General features: G+C 28.3%; 1 protein-coding gene across 2 annotated transcripts in view; it reads left to right on the top strand.

Annotated features, from left to right (window-relative positions):
• The window catches only part of LOC107448832 (gamma-aminobutyric acid type B receptor subunit 2), a 292,812-nt gene that overhangs the window by 246,975 nt on the left and 28,151 nt on the right, over positions 1 to 17,686 (top strand). The window contains exons 14-15 of one of the 2 annotated variants that reach the window (XM_043051303.3): positions 3,584 to 3,694; positions 12,918 to 13,151. In XM_043051303.3, the coding sequence (XP_042907237.3) occupies positions 3,584 to 3,694; positions 12,918 to 13,151 (345 nt within the window). The remainder of the gene's footprint in view (positions 1 to 3,583; positions 3,695 to 12,917; positions 13,152 to 17,686) is intronic. The other variant, XM_016064184.4, reaches the window with a different exon arrangement.

Consider the following 17,686-nt stretch of genomic DNA (forward strand, 5'->3'; position numbering starts at 1 on the left):
ACATTTTGTATCGCTGAATTTTAGATCAGTTTTTTATGCTTATAATAAAAATAATTTTTCTCCTTCGGCCTAAAAATGAGGCTCAAACTCCTTTGGAAGGGCTAAACATTTTTAAATTTGGCGTTCAATTCGATATGTTCGTCAAGGTTTTTGCCCATTTAAAATTTGTGCTTGAAAAACATTCTCTTTTTTTTGTAATTCACACTGTATAACAAAAATGAGTGATATTTTTTTCACCAATTACCACACAATTTACAATTATTTTCAAAAGAAAAGGAAATTTAAAAAATTTTATAAAATATCACCGTTACAATATGTTATTTTATATGATTACTTAAGGCGTTTAATAAATCATTTCAACAAAAATAATAAAAAAGAACTGTCTGGAAATAAATATTGAAAATTATATAATACTTTTGGCAATCATTATTATAGAGCATATATATGATGGAAAGGGAAAATTCAGTAACGTTCCTCTCAAGCAGATTAAACAAAGTGGAAATATAATCCTCTTCAAGAAATGGAAACCCTATCTTAAGTAGAAAAGAAAACAGATCTCCGTAAAGTAAAAGTCCCATACTTGAGACAAACTTATGTTTCTGATATGGCAAAAAGAAATAAAAAGAATCGCGTTCGTTATGGAAGATAAAAGAATAAAGTTGGCGAATCTTTGGATGGATAAAAAATGTATTTTATGGATTCTGAATTCATCATTTATTTAACAATGTTTTGGATTAAGGAAAAAAAATTTTAATTTTTCCCGCATTTGAAGTTGATTGTATGTCCTCAAACTAAAACTTTTTTTTAAAATAAAACTTTATTGAAAATAGCTATTATTAGTGGATTTAAAAGTATTAAAAAATTATAATAACTTGAAAATATATTCCGTATTTCTTAGCTTAAAAGTTTTAATTAAGTTTTATATTTGCTCATTTGAAACAATTTATTTGTATATTTGAATTTTGTTTATTTTAACCAAATAATCACACTTTATTGAAAAAATAATATTTCGAAATTGAAATCACCTGAAATATTTGGTTTGGAAAAGGAGCACATCAAAGTTTATTTTTGCTCATAATATAAAGTAAATATGATATAGGCATTGTAATTGGCGTTAAAAATCGTTTTCAAACGCCTTAATCGATAAGTCAAAAAACTTAAAACGAGAGCACTATCGGTGGTACTTAGCGATTGATTTTTATTGAAAATAAAAAGCAATATATCGAGTATAAGAAAAAAATTAAATAAACTAGTAACGCTTTTATGTGAAATAAAGTAAATATTACGAAACTGTTACAATAATAAGCTTGTTTAGTAGTCAATTTAAGTTGATTATTATGCCAAACCATCAAAGATATTTAAATTAAAAATAAGTCGATAATTGAAGGTTGATGTTTTTTGATACTCAATAATGGATTTTATAAGTAGTTTCATTTACCAGTCAAAGGAAAAAGTCACCTAAGGATGCAGCTCAAAATGTAAATAGCTGTTCAATTTCAAATATTAACTCGCTTGTACTAATTTCATTACGGCTGTGAACAACTAGAACAATACGTTGGTCATTTCTTTATAAAATTTCCCTAGCATACTTTTTATGAATAATTAAAAATAATATTTTAAATAATTCATTGCTTTACAAAAGACATGTACATTTTAAACCAATTTTTTCATTATTTTTCACTGTTTAAATATTTAGACTATCCACTAATATAAAACTCATACTTTTTTTATACAAATATAAGAGTTGCTCAAATAAAAAAAATTGACCAAGTGTGCTAACCTCAGGCTAGTGGTAGTAGTAACAGTGCTAACATTTAGAGTAATAAAGGGTAGAAAGAGTAATTGATTACAGACTTTATCTAACGGATTAACCAATGTGTATGAGAGCATTTAAAGTGAGTGAATCGTACTAAGAGATGCCAGCGGACTAGCGTAATCAGCATTGATTACCGTGGACATTTATTGCCGTAACCGAGGCTGCATTTAGCCCAGTTTAGTCTAGAACTAGAAACCTAAATGTTTGTGTAGACACCAGTATAAGATCACCCAAGCATCAAGGATCACCAAGCACACAATTTTTTGGGTTTACGACTACTAATGTTCAACTCCGTAGCCTTATAATTTTTAACCCAATGCAGAAGACAATGGAACTCCTGGATCAAGATCAAGTAGTATGGGAAATTTGCTTTCTTGGAGGACTTTTTGATGGAATTAACCCGCATTTGCATGAAGTGGAGAGGAAAATCAAGTAAACCTCCCATGTATAGTCTGACTTAATAAGCTATCTATAGCTGCATCACTGCAAACGTGAAGAGTGAAGACGTTTTTAGTTGTTTTTATGAAGCTTAAATGGATAACGAAGACGCTTGCGTTTTATCAGCTAGTTCAGCGATTTTACGTCAACTGACCAAAAGTTTTGAAAACTCAAGTTATTACAACTTATCATAATAGTTTTATAACTTTTAAAATTAATAATAACAAAATAGAACTCACTTCTTTAATGTTAAATTATCATTTCTAATTCGGAAATTGAAAACTTTTTTTTCATTAAAGCCATCTTTTAAAAATTTGAAGAAATTCAAATTAATGACAAAAGAGAAATGCAATAAGCACAAGAAAACTATGGAGGTAAACAAGCTTTAGAATGCCAGATGCTAAAAGTATGATGGCGAGTAAGGAAAATCACCGGTGCCTTGTCAGATATTTTAAACTTTCTAAATACCTAAATCAGTCACCGATCCGCCGACTTCGGTGACAGGCTAGTCATCAGTGGTGACATCCAGTCGTCACCTCGATTGCAGTTCCTCTAACAACTCCATGTTTGAATAAACGAATTATGCAATCAGTTAAAATAGTGTTGTTTCCTTGAATGGTCAAAAACTTGAGAATGTCCACTTGCACCGGTGAATGTCAACAATCACATAGTTGATTTGGTGAGTGCCCGAAATATTTGTTATATCTGATTTGATATTAATTTATTCGTTGATATTATTATACTTATTCGATATATTATTATACTTATTCGATATACTTATTCGATTCATTGATATTATTATATTTATTCGATATCATAATATCTGCTGAAGATAGATTAGGAGTAACATTGATCTAAGAATACAATTGATGTAGGGCATTCTGAGTAAAGGTATATCAAGCAGTGGCACTTAACTAGACCTAGTATATATTTCGGACATTTACCAAAACGACAATGTGGTTGTCAACATTCACCGATGGAAGTCAACGATCCCCAATCTTGGTCATTCACAGCTACAGTATTGTACTTCTGTGTGCTAATCTGTTTTTGATTTATCCACGAATTACATTGATTTATCCACGAATTATCCACGAATTGTAACACGAATTTACATCACTTTAAATGCCTCATATGACCTGGTTAATCCGTAATGCTATTCCTTTTAAATTTCATTATAAGCCAAAGTGGTGACATAGGTGTTTCTGAAGTTATCACCATGACCTTGTTTCGTTTGAGCAGCTCCTGTACATACAATATTATGAAGGAAAAAAATTCACTTGGTATGTAAATGTATAATCATGATTACACAGAATTATAAATCCATTTCAGCCTTCTCCAGAAAATGAAGACATCGAGATCATACCAGAGCTCGAGTTCTGTCAAAGTAACAACATGACAATTTTCTTAGGATCGATTTATGCTTACAAAGGTCTTCTCATGGTAAGTGTGGAAACAAAGATTTAACTCAGAAAACTTTAAAAAATCTTTTAGCTGGATTTCAGAAAATCTATGGAAGGATTTAATAGAAACTTTCTCGTATTAAAGAATGTAAAAGAGACAACTATGTAGAATATTTTATTTATTTATTCATTTGAATCTGTTTTTGAATTTGTTTATTTGAATCTATTTTTGAATTTATTTATTTGAATCTGTCAAAGTAACAACATGACAATTTTCTTAGGATCTATTTATGCTTACAAAGGTCTTCTCATGGTAAGTGTGGAAACAAAGATTTAATTCAGAAAACTTTAAAAAAATCTTTTAGTTAGATTTCAGAAAATCCATGGAAGGATTTAATAGAAACTTTCTCGTATTAAAGAATGTAAAAGAGACAACTATGTAGAATATTTTATTTATTTATTCATTTGAATCTGTTTTTTAATTTGTTTATTTAAATCTATTTTTGAATTTATTTATTTGAATCTGTCAAAGTAACAACATGACAATTTTCTTAGGATCGATTTATGCTTACAAAGGTCTTCTCATGGTAAGTGTGGAAACAAAGATTTAATTCAGAAAACTTTAAAAAAATCTTTTAGTTAGATTTCAGAAAATCCATGGAAGGATTTAATAGAAACTCTCTCGTATTAAAGAATGTAAAAGAGACAACTATGTAGAATATTTTATTTATTTACTCATTTGAATCTGTTTTTGAATTTGTCTATTTGAATCTATTTTTGAATTTATTTATTTGAATCTGTCAAGGTAACAACATGACAATTTTCTTAGGATCGATTTATGCTTACAAAGGTCTTCTTATGGTAAGTGTGGAAACAAAGATTTAACTCAGAAAACTTTAAAAAATCTTTTAGTTGGATTTCAGAAAATCCATGGAAGGATTTAATTGAAACTTTCTCGTATTAAAAAATGTGAAAGAGACAATTATTTAGAAAATAGTATTTATTTGAATATTGTTTTTGAATTTATTTATTTGAATTTGTCAAAGTAACAGCATGATAATTTTCTTAGAATCGATCTATGCTTACAAAGGTCTTCTCATGGTAAGTGTGGAAAGAAAGATTTAACTCAGAAAACTAAAAAAAATATTTAGTTAGATTTCAGGTAATCCATGGAAGGATTTAAGGGAAACTTTCTCGTATTAAAAATGTAAAAGAGACAACTATTTAGAGAATTTTATTTATTTATTTATTTGAATCTTTTTTGAATTTATTTATTTGAATCTGTCAAAGTATCAACATTATAATTTTCATAGAATCGATCTATGTTTACAAAAGGTCTTCTCATGGTAAGTGTGGAAACAAAGATTTAACTCAGGAAACTAAAAAAAAATCTTTAGTTAGATTTCAGGAAATCCATCGAAATATTTAATTAAAACTTACTCCCATTAAAAAACGTAAAAGTGGACAAATATTTTTTAAATTTTTTTTTAAATTTATTTATTTGAATCATTAGATTCATTTTTCTTCAGATTTTTAATTTTCTATGAGTAAAAATATTTGTTTTAGTTATGGAAAAAATATTAATATCTAAAGAATTATTAATAATTATAGATAAAGAAAATATTAATATCTAATATATAAAGAAAAACCTCTTATTAACAGTAGCTGTGTTTGACATGTTCTGCATTAACTGCGAAATGTGTATAATAATGACGTAAAGTAAAAAAAAATAGGAAAATATATTCTTTCAAAAGAATTAAAAAATTAAAATGGTTCTATTTTCGGCGCAACTTGCGCACCAGTTTTGGAAGACGTGGAGGAAATTTTTGATGGTGATAAAAGGTTCCAACGAAAGTCATTCTCTGTTTTTTTTTTTTTTTTTTTTTTGTGTGTGTGACAAAATCGGTACTTTTTAATCTATTTAAAAATGAAGCTTTTAATTTTTTTGTTTTAATCTTTTTAGTTTTGTGTCTAGTAGACAGTTTTGTTGAGAAGTGTTTAGAAGTTTGATTAGAGGTAAAAGGGGGGATACATTTTGCTTGGAACATTAAGAAGAAAAAAATTGTAACTAGAACTGTCAGCTCACACGAACCTCCAACTCAATCTTACTAGTGTTAAAAGTGGTCTAAATTTTTTTGACAGACGATAAATTGTATTAGGATATAAATTCTTATTACAGCACTCAGGAATCGATTGAAACTTTAGAGCTCTAATTGAAATTTGAGTGTTCTAGTTTCTCAGAAAAAGGATCGGAATTTTCATTCCTGATATCAACTCATTTTTTGATTTTAATCACTGTAAATTCTACTTTCCATAGCAGTAAATAGTTTCAACTTTTATTATCATCCATCTCAGAGATTCAATTAAAATTTGAATGTCTATGACTATGTTTATATGACTATGCGTAGAATGACTGAAAATGCTTGCGTACAATACACTGTCTTTAGCAATGATATCACAATAAATATTGCATGCATCAATCCAAGACTTGCATTGTCGTTAAACAAATCATCTATATCAGCTATAGATATTAAGAGAATGGTTACAATTTTGATTGTAATATACCATGATTACGAACACAAAAGTAAATTATTAAGAACTTAATAATAAATAATATCCACATGTTATACTCGGGTGAATAAATGGAGTTAAGACAGAGTTTTTTACATTTCAAGGATTTCAGAGATAGAATATTTCGAGGTAAAAAAAAATATTTTTCATTCAACCTTTGCTTCTCATAAAACTGATTATAGGTTTTTACGCTCGCTATTCGAACCTTAAGATTATATTTAATATTTAAACAACTTAATAACTTAAAATTAAGAATTTACCGAGGGTTAAATAATGCAATCACCATTTTTTTAATATAATTTAGTGTAGAACACAATACAAGAATCTTTCTAAGTCTATGTAAAACCTACTTATCGAACCGCTTGACATAAATAGATTCCATATTTCATATATAGATCCGGAAAGCGATTTGTAAAAGTTTTCATTACAAAGCCTCCATATTGCTTTCTCCTGGAATTTTCTGAAACTCTCTCGAAAAGCAGATGAAAATGCTCGTCTTGAGAATATATAACTGAAACGAGGGGATGTTCTCCTTCTACTTCAGGAAAATAAGGTGCTCATTAGACACGTACATCCACTTTCATGGACAGAAATCATGACCAGATCACGGCGAACTGTCGACATCGAAATCGTAGAACTATTCCGAAACGGGATAAGTGAATGACTCAATTAAATAGCTCGCATCTGTTAACGAGAACATTGAAATAAATTAGTTTCGCGCTTTATTCTATCATTTCAAGTATGAATATTTTAGATTTCACTAATTATTTTACACGAAATACCCAATACTGAAAAATATAATAAAATGAACTGTTAAAATAACAAAAATCAATTATTTAAATTGCGATTATTACAGTTGTGGAAATCACTTATTATAATTACAAAAAAAAATATTGCGATGACGCAAAAATCAATTATTATGATTACAATTATTATAATTACAGAAATCAATTATTCATAGTTATTACAATAATGATTATTAAAATCACCATAATATTACAATTATAGTATTCATAATTAAATTACGACGAACTGTTTGCATCAGAATCATAGAACTAATATCCTTGTAGCAGAGTTTTACTGGCTTTCCGAGACAAATATCTCTTGCACTAATATCCTTCTACAAGATACTTTTATTCAATAGATATGTAACCAATTTACAATAACAGAAGATGAATCGTGGCGAACATTTCCGAAAACAATTTTGCTGAAAAACGTCTTTTAAAAAATATTTTTGCAGCATCAGCTTCGGTAAATTTTGAGCTGAATTTTCTTTCTGCGAGAACTCTGTAACATTTTGCTCTAATGTCATCACAATTGTGTCACGGGGAGAACTAATTACGTAATAGGCGAAGTCAATAACTTAATTAAATAGTTTGCATCTATCGACTTGAACATAAATTTCCATACCGTAAGTGCACCTACCTATTTATTAGATGTTACGAACTATATAATTCAAATAGCTGAAGAAAACTTTGTTCAAAAAATAATAAATGAGTGATTACCACTCTAAAAATTCTAATTATAATTATTACAAGAACATGAAAATTAAAAATTACAATTTTTGTAAATAAGTAAACCAATATACTCTTGGCATTTCGGCAAAATTAAATTCCTAGTGCACTTTAGCATCCAACTAGAGTCTCGGTGCTGCCATCTAGTGTGGCAGAAACTAGACGTCCAAATTAACATGACCAACGGTATCTCACCCATTGTGTGGTGGTCCTGAAAGAGTGGATACCAGCTCTGGAGAAAGCACTAGGTCTGCTCATCGGCACGACCGATAATGCAGCTCATTGGAAATAAAATGAAAAAAAATAAAAAAAGTAATTCAATATATCAGTTACCATTATTACAATTTCCAAAACAATTATTACAATTCTTATCACAATTATTGCAATTAAAATTATTGCAGTACAATTGCTACAATTACGATTATTGCAATTACAATTATTAAAATTACAATTCTTATAACATTATTAGTAATATTACAACAATTACTACAATTACAATTCTTGTAACATTATTAGAAATATTATAACAATTATTACAATTACAATTATTGCAATTAAAAGTATTACAATTCTTATAACAACTACTAGAATTTATATAATAATAATTATAATTAAAAAATTAAAGAGTATATCACGGCGAACTATCGACGTCAAAGTTATAGAAATATTTCTTGTACAAGTGAAGTGAGTGACTCAATTAAAAAGTCTATTCACGAGTTTTGAGCGATGTTTTTTATTACATGCATAGATTTGTCAGCTTTTATGATCGATGATCTATAATTTTTAAAATCAAATATTTGCTGAAAATTGTTATACTTAATAAAAAGATTTTAAAGTTAAAATATTTGTTATAAAAATGTGTGTACTTTTTTAGCTATTTTTTCTGTCTAAAATCTTTTAACTAGCTTTAATACACAAATTATTTTTTGATATTTTTATTAATTTAATGTTGTTACTTTGTGAGAATTGTTTTTAAATGAATTACTAAATTTCATTTAATTTTATTATCTAAAGATAAATCTTTCAGTACTTCGTAATTTTATTTAAAATTTGCTTTTTGGAAAAATAAATAAATAAGGGTTGTATGCGCTTATATTTCTTTCATTTTTAATGCTAGGAAACGAGGTAAATCTTTTGAAGAGAAAACATAAAATATTTGTTTATTCGTAAAAGTGTATAAAATATAAAAGTTTACTAAAATAAGCATCCCTAGTATAGTTTCTTATTCATAATTTGTATGAGACTAGGAATAGTATTTTATAAAGTACTAGATATGAATCTTGCTCCCTGCCCTGATTAAAAAAATAAATACAAAAAATAAATAAATAAAAACATGTTTTATTTAAGTTTTAATTCTAAAATTAAGATATTAGTCTATCCATCGAATTAGCAGAAAGCTTATGGTCAGGAACATTCCTTTACATGCACAGATTTGGAACCATTTACAACTGACACGATTAAAGAGCCACGTGTGCAAAACTACAAGGTTTTGTATATATTGTGGTGTCAACGCTGGCATTCGAACACTAGTTCAACCTGTCACTACAAGCATAGTTTAAAAACCAGAAAAATTAAATTAAACTGGACACTGGAGTTAGATTAAGTTAAAGCTTTTCGTTAGGTAACGGTCATTGAAGTTAAGTTGTTGAGTTGTTTTTTGACAAGCGACTCATAGATTGTGGTTTAATTAGTTTATGTAAAGGAGTCATCTATCGATAGAGATGAGATATACAATATTTTTGTGTTAAGCAGTTCTGAGATGCTGTTATGCAGGAAGGAGAGTTTCTCGTTTATGTAGTCCAGGGTCATCAACTGAGGAATGCTCATCTGAAGAAATGGAAGAAATATTGTGGTGTCAACACTGGCATTCGAACACTAGTTCAACCTGTCACTAGACTGAAACATTAGCCCTCTCGGCTATAATATGTACTCAGCTGCAAGAAAGAAAGTGGTTTCATAAGGTGGGAATAATTAGAGCGGATAAAATTCTGACTCTTTAATAACTATCTCAGGTGAAAACAGTTGATAAACGAATTTTCTCACAGTAAGCAGTTTGAATACCATATTTTTCTTATGGTTACTTGATTGTTTTAGATGAATATGGTATAAGGCAGGGCTGGATTACCCATTCGGCCATGGCCTGAGGCCCCCAATGATCAGGGGCTCCCTTAAAATGGATTTTTTGAAAATAAATTTTAAAAAATTAAGAAAAACAATGATTTTTCCAATTTTTTCAAAATTTTATGATGATTATTTAGTTCTAACTTAACAAAATAAAGTAAAATTTAATTTGTTATTATTTATTTTAATTTTAAATAAGCTTTCTTAAATGAAAAGATATATCAATACTTTTATATTTGAATAAATAAAAAATATACGAGAAAAAAATTTTATCTAAGGGCCCCAAAAATTTGAATGGCCAAGGGCCCCTCGTACGCTTAATCCGACCCTGGTATAAGGTATAATAACAATTACATGAATTGTTATTTATCCATCTTTCCGAGAAATTTTCAGCAGTGCATCAGTTCTGTTTTTTTTTTTATTTATTTAATCCTAAAATTTTTTGTATTTACTGCATTAATTTCAAGAGCCTGATAATGAAATTACAAACAGTTTTTTCCCCCAAACTTGTCCAGAAGCAATTAATTTCGATAATATAAATGTAAATCATCAAAGTATTCCGAAACTTTTTAGCTATTTTATAAGTTTTATGATGTTTAATAGGAAATAAACTATAATATATATTATTAAACTTTTTGTTTTGAAAATTTCAACAATCAAGGCTGATTTTTTTACCAAAAAGAGAGTATTCATCACAATTTTTATCGGCTTAGAATTTATATTTCAGCATAAAAAAATCAAATTAGGGTATAAAAAAAAGTTTGCAAATATTCGATATCAAATTAAATATTACTTTAAGCACTTTTTTTATGAATAACTATAAAACAAACAATAAATATTTAAGCTTTGTTAGCAACTGTTATCTATCCAAAACAATCCAATTTCTCTTGTGTTACTGGTAATGAATATAAATATCATTTTAAGAGCCTGACTTGTTTTCACTAATCCTGCAAAAAACAATGAATTATTTCTTGAATAGAATACGTCTACAGAGATGATATTTAAACGCTTAAAATCAATACATCAACTATGTCTTTTGGTCTGAAAGTAATTAACGGAAAACGATATTTTTGACGACTGTTGTCTGCAGTAGTCATTCCTAATCCTTCTACCTCGATCAAAAACCATTTTTTTTCTTCTAATGGAATAGTTAAGTTTGTTTGCTGCTGAAAAGTATTTAAGTATCAATCACGCTTATTTTCAATCTATTTATCTGATACTTTATTAATAATTTTAAGAGTTTGCATGAGTGCAGATATAGGAAATAATCTATTATTATAAAATGGCACAAACTTTTTTTTTAAATACCGCTCAGTTGTTATTTTTGTTTGGATGGTTTTGTCAATAATTGCAATTTAATTACTCACGCACCTTATAGATTTTACAATTATGAATATGGTTTTGTCATTGTTTTAATGTTTCGGAATTTTATTTTTGATGGAAAAAGTTTAACCATTCCATATACATTAACAGTAATAAGTTTAATATACTTAATATAATTCAATATAATTAATTGTATGTACATGTAACTTCATTTACGAGTATCTGCCTCCCTGCAGCGTATTTCTCAAAACAACAAAATATTTAATCCTGGCGTTACGTAACATTTAAATGTTAGCATAGCATTAACGTTACATAGAATAGGTGTGAAATTTTTGCAGTTTTATATATATATATATATATATATATATATATATATATATATATATATATATATATATATATATATATTAGTTTTCTGCGTCATTTGTTTTTATTTCATTCCTCTTTCATTTATTTTCTTTTTTGTTGAAGTGTTTCACTAGCAGCTGCAGAGATAGAAGAAATATATTGAATCACTTTTATACTTCTCTATTAAACCAATAACTCTTTTCGTAGCCAGCATTTTTGAAAATTTTACATGGTGAAACTGTAGGCACAACTTGAAAGATCATGCTTGAAGTTTTCAGAAATGCAAGGTCCGTGCTAAGCATAAGCCACCTCGCCAAATGCGATAAAATCTTGGCGAAAGTATTAGTGAATGAGTTTTTCCACTGAGAGAAAAATACATATTCAACTCAATCCTTAAAATTACGTCAAAATGAATTTTTTATTCGATTACAGTAATTTCCGCATAACCAATAAGAATTAGGTACAAATAATGTAAGCTTGAAACAAACTGCCATAAAATAGTTTCTCTGGGAAAAAATGTATCATAAAAAATTGCTAAGATCTGCATTTGTCTAAGACTTTCGAAAATAGGTGAATAATATTGATATTTAGCTAATTTACGGGCTAAGTATTTGAAATTCTTACCCGCGGTTCCTGGAAATAGTGTCCTTTTTACCCTTGCAAACTTTGCATCAACCCAAATAAGCGTAAGAAGTTCAAAGTTTACTTCCTTCTTTAATGCTATTTTTAAAAAATGCTAGAATTAAAAAAGAATTCTACTAGAAATATTACAATCTTATAAACTAATTTCAGAATTCTCAGGGATAGAGCTTTCACCTTACAGATGGTGAACCGGGTTTGAATCCCAGCGATGGCTGGTCGATACGAATTCCGCACGAGGCTCGCACCGATCACAGTGCTGACGTAAAATATTCTCAGTGGTAGACTGATCATGAGTTCCTTGTCCCCTTGTCCCATGAGTCCCCTTGTCGTCTCGCTAACTGTGGGAGTTTTTCGTGGATTTCCGCAATGTAACGTAATTGCGGGATAGTTCCATCAAAAAGTCCTCCATGAATGTAAATTTCTCCTAATACTTGATCCAGGAGTTCCCTTGTCATCTAGATAGGTTTCAAAATTACAAGACTACGAAATTAAGCATTAGTAGTCGTAAACCCAAAATTAGGTCTGATATTCAGCAACGGTAATAAAATGAACCCCTGTATTTTATGCTATATATTTTGGTATACGTTAAACAAAATCCCTCAAATTAATTTCACGCATTTTTGTCTCAAATAATGTAATATTTTAATGTTTCTTTTTAATGCTATTATATCTTTATATGTTTATTTATCTGTTTTATGTTATATGTTTTAAAACAAATCCATTCCTTCTTGTAAATTGTTGCAGGCTTTTGGTTGTTTCTTAGCGTGGGAGACACGTCACGTGAGCATCCCCGCCCTCAATGATTCCAAGTACATCGGCATGAGTGTATACAACGTGGTGATCATGTGCGTGATCGGGGCCGCACTCTCCTTTGTGCTGAGGGAGCAACAAGATGCGGCCTTTGTCATCATCTCAATTTTTATAATGTTCTGTTCGACGACCACCCTCTGCCTGGTGTTCGTTCCCAAGGTGAGACTGGTGAGGCCCCAATCATTTCATACATCTGGGTGTGCGTCTCATGCCTCTCCTCTTCCTCTCTTTTTTCTTCTTTTTTTTCATTTATTACACAGATAATCATACAGTTAAGAAACTAATCCACGGCAATACTGACGACTACACATATTCGAAAAATAAAACTTCGCCTTAGATTTTATAAGCATTCTCATTGAAATACAGAATGAAATTCCTCTATAAAAAGGATTAAAGAGTTATTTGATTTACATAAAGTTAGAGTTATGATTAAAGAGTTATAACTTGACAGAAAGTATTTTGAAAGAGAAATTAACAATTATTTAATACAATACTTCCGCAAGGGATACCCTTATGCCCATAAGCAGAATATTTTCTTATTAATTAATACAAATGTTCTGCAAGCATTTCACAGCGAAAAAAAGTCAACTTAATGTTAAAATACTATATTTTCATTTATTAAAATACAGGATCATACACAGATGCACTATATTATTTTTTAAACCAAGGCAAACATTCTTGATTTATTACTTTTTCAATCACTTTTGCAGTACAAAATTTTGTTAATGACGATGATAATGATGAATTATTAATAAAATGCCTATGATTTGAAGGTCCGAACATTAAAATAAAGGCTGCCTAAAAAATCTGCTGAAGAATGTATGAGATTAGGGTTCGGAATTATTCTGCAGGCCAACCGGAGGCAGGTGGGCGGGGGGGGGGGGGTGTCGCAGGAAAACGCTGTCACTTATTATAGATACAAATTGCTCTGCAGGACTTCGTTTGTTCTGCGACGTACGTCACAGTTTTAGGCACTTTATGCTTCTGGGCCCTTATGCGTGCATATGGGGGCTTTACTGAGAATAGCTATTTGATTAAGTATTATTTATGTCAGAAAGATCCATTTCTAAGAAAATAAATAAAATTACATAGAAAACATACCATATAAAATCAGACCAAAAACATGGAAAGTAATACAATTTATAAACCAAAAATAAATAAAGCATAAGGCAAAAAGACTAAAATATTATTCTATATCTTAATTAGGAAAGTTGTTGTTTAGATAAATAACAGTTCCAAATTAGCATTTAAATAAATGCCGTTGCTTGCAAGAAGAGGAATTGTAGAAAAATTCTGAAAACAAAATTCGAAATTATAAGTTAATATAGCATAATGTAATTATTCAGTTCTGCCATCTTCTGACCAAGTCCTCTAACCAATACTATCAAATATTAATGCTAAATATTGCATGTTTTCAGCCCTTAAACTCTACCTCTTAAGAGCATTGCAGTCATTACTAAGGTTGCAAATCTGTTTTGACGCGAGTTATTGCGAAGTTTAAATTTTTTTTTCTCCAAAATCCACTAATTTTCAGACATTTGACAATTGAATAAATTTGATTCTGTTTTACCGTGAAACTTACAATCTTATTGCAATCAAAATGCAGTTATAAATAAAAGCAACGTGGCTAATTATTGACGGATATTGAAATGGCGAGGAAATAGTTTGGAAATTAAAGAGACACTCTCAATTGCGTCAAATACAGTTGAGTTGTTTTCCATTCCATCGGTTGATAAATAGATAACGATAAATGCATAACATTCCTCTAGAGCAAATACCTCACGGAGGTACAATAAGAATATATATATGAAAAAAATAATTTAGAAAAGCATAACCTCCGTTTTGCAGAAGAAATGCTGGTTTTAAGCAAATGTTAAGCAGGGTAATTGCTTTGATAAATGAAATTTCTAAAGCCTTTGCATCAAAAGACCTGTAGAAATTTTAGCAAATGAATATTTAAAGAGCGCAAAACATTAAAAGCATTAATTTAACAGTTTGCAATAATTTGTTCCAAAATTGCGCTCTGTTTGAAGGAAAATACCAATATTACATGAAATTAAAATGTTTTTATCCGATAAGCTTTAATTTCCAAAGCCTTAACACTTTTTTAGTGCCGGTTGGTATTTAAAATTTTTCGCAAATTTTATCTTTTTTTTTTTTTTTTTTTATTGCGACTAACTTATAACCCTTTCTTCCATTGACGCAGTGAAACAGGTAAAATTACCATTCAAGAATTTGTTTTAAAAATGCTTTTAAGTTGATTTTTTTTCTTTCGCCAAATATTATAAATTTTAAACTCAAAATTTTTTTTAAGAAATAAAACTTTTTTCAGAGTTTATTTTTATTCACATTTTTTCATGAAATTGATATTTTTTCATGCAAGTTTCCTCCTAGATTAAAAAAAATATATTAGCTCTCAGAGTTTTCTATTATAATTTCAAACTCAAGGGCTCAAAATTTTGCTAGATCCATGATTCTAAATACGTACTATTATTCAATTATAATTCACTATTTTAACTAAACTGATCATATGGAATAATTTTTACCCGTGGTTCTATAGGTAAAGATTTAAACGAGAGATTAAGAATCTAAATTTTAATGAAGCATACAGAAATGAAATAAAATCCTTGACATGATTATTATTTTCCTTCGACAGCATGCTATAGTTTATTTATTTATTTCAAGAAAGTAAACTATTTTTTTTCATTTAAAATAACTTTATTTTTCCATACTTCTATTAAACAAATAACTGTTGATTGGAACTGATAATATTTTCGTTTTCGCTGAGATAATTTATTGCAAGAAAATAATCATACTAAAAAAAAACATTTTTTTGTCATAAAATAATTTTTACAAAAAACTGGATGGAATTTTAAGATGCTAACTTCTCGTTTTATGCGAATATATTTTCGAATGAAGATAAACTTTTATTAATTCTTACTTTTTAAAATATCTAATAATTTTTTAAATTGAAATAAAAAAAATATGTAATTGAACTTATTTTGTTCAATTTAAATTAAGTACATATTTTTGTATTTTGGCTTCATAAACAGTTAAATTTTGATGAATATGTGTAAAAACGTTTACTAAGCTTTCAGCCGTTACAGTATTGTTATGGATTAGTTTGACGAACAATAGTTCATATTTTAACTCACTTCAAAATAATCTTCCACCAAAAAAAAGAAGTTTAAATATCTAAACAGAATTAATATTATAGTATTTTAGAAAAATTACATAATGTTTATTCATTATTTTTTTTAAAACTAAATTAAAAGTTTTACTCTAAATTCTCGCGATTGTAAAATCAACTACTTAATATAATTACTCAAGTATAAATTTTAAATAAATATTACTTTGAATATTTTGTCTAAAGTTAGGAAACACTTGCTTTAAAAGTTTCCCATTTTTATATGAAATTTTTCACCAAACTGTTTTCTGAGCTACGTTAAAACACAATTTACATTTATATTTCGAAAAATATTTCTCCAGCTGATTTATGAATTTCTTTTTGAAACTTTTCTTTTAAAAAGCATACAGTTTAAATGAATCTTAAAATGAAATCACAATTCTTTATAAATAACAAAATAGAATACGTAAAGCAATTGAAAACAATTTTTAAGACCAGAAAGTGTAAAGGTAAAATCTTCAACTGTTTTTGCTTAATTTCATTATAGATAACAATGTTTTATTTTGTACTAAGTATTTATTCTGAGCATTTACTTTGTTCCATAAAAGAATAATAATTTTTATTTAAAAAAAATGAAGTCACAAGTATTTTCCTCTTTTAGAAATGATAAAATATCAATAAAAGTCATTTGACATAAAAACTTAATAAAAAAATTAAGTATTTCTATTTCGTGAAAATATATTTGATATCTCTTTGTATTACAAAAAAAAGGAATTTCAAGAAGAAAAAAAAGGAAATATTATACAAGCGAAATTATTTGGGAAATTCTCAAAAGATTTTATCAAACAAAAATACATATAATTAGAAATATTATTTTTTTATTGTTTGAAAAAAACGAAGTTTTTGTTCTGCTAATTTCGTCTCATAACATCAGTTTTCAAAGGCAAAAAATATTTTTCTAAGTATAAAAATGTGAAAAAGTTTTAAGTCTTGAAATACTCTTTTTAACTTTTAAAAGTTAAAAAAAGTATTTCAAGACTTAAAACTTGATACTTAACAATTAAGGTCGGTCATTAATTTATTTCATAATATGAAAATGCGACACTGCAAGTAGTATTTTGTCAATAAACTGTACAGATTTTGATTGCACATTTATTACTTCTCACGAGCACATAACTCCACCCACACACACAGTGAGCATGAGCATGATATTTGCACTCGCACACATTTACTCAGAGGTATGATTATTTTTATTCGAATATCGAATGAAAAAAAGCATAATTTTAATTATAAAACGTGATAACTTTTCTATTTCTCAAAATTAGTTGACATCTTTTCACTTTTGCCTTTATAAATACTTCATACAAAAATAAATTGCATTCTTTTTGAACAGGTAACGAAAAGTAAGTAATTAATGAAGTCTTTTGCAGTTTTTTTTGTCAGCAATGAATTAATGAAAATGCATTTTAAATTCATTGCTAAAATGCATTATGGAAGCACAAACTTTTAAAGACATCAACGCCACTCATCTGCTGCGGAGATTTGGTAAAAGACGTAACACACATCCTCACACACA

Source organism: Parasteatoda tepidariorum, chromosome 2 (assembly GCF_982258835.1).
Source record: "Parasteatoda tepidariorum strain Cologne lab strain chromosome 2, Ptep-v5.0, whole genome shotgun sequence".
Lineage (NCBI taxonomy): Eukaryota > Metazoa > Arthropoda > Arachnida > Araneae > Theridiidae > Parasteatoda > Parasteatoda tepidariorum.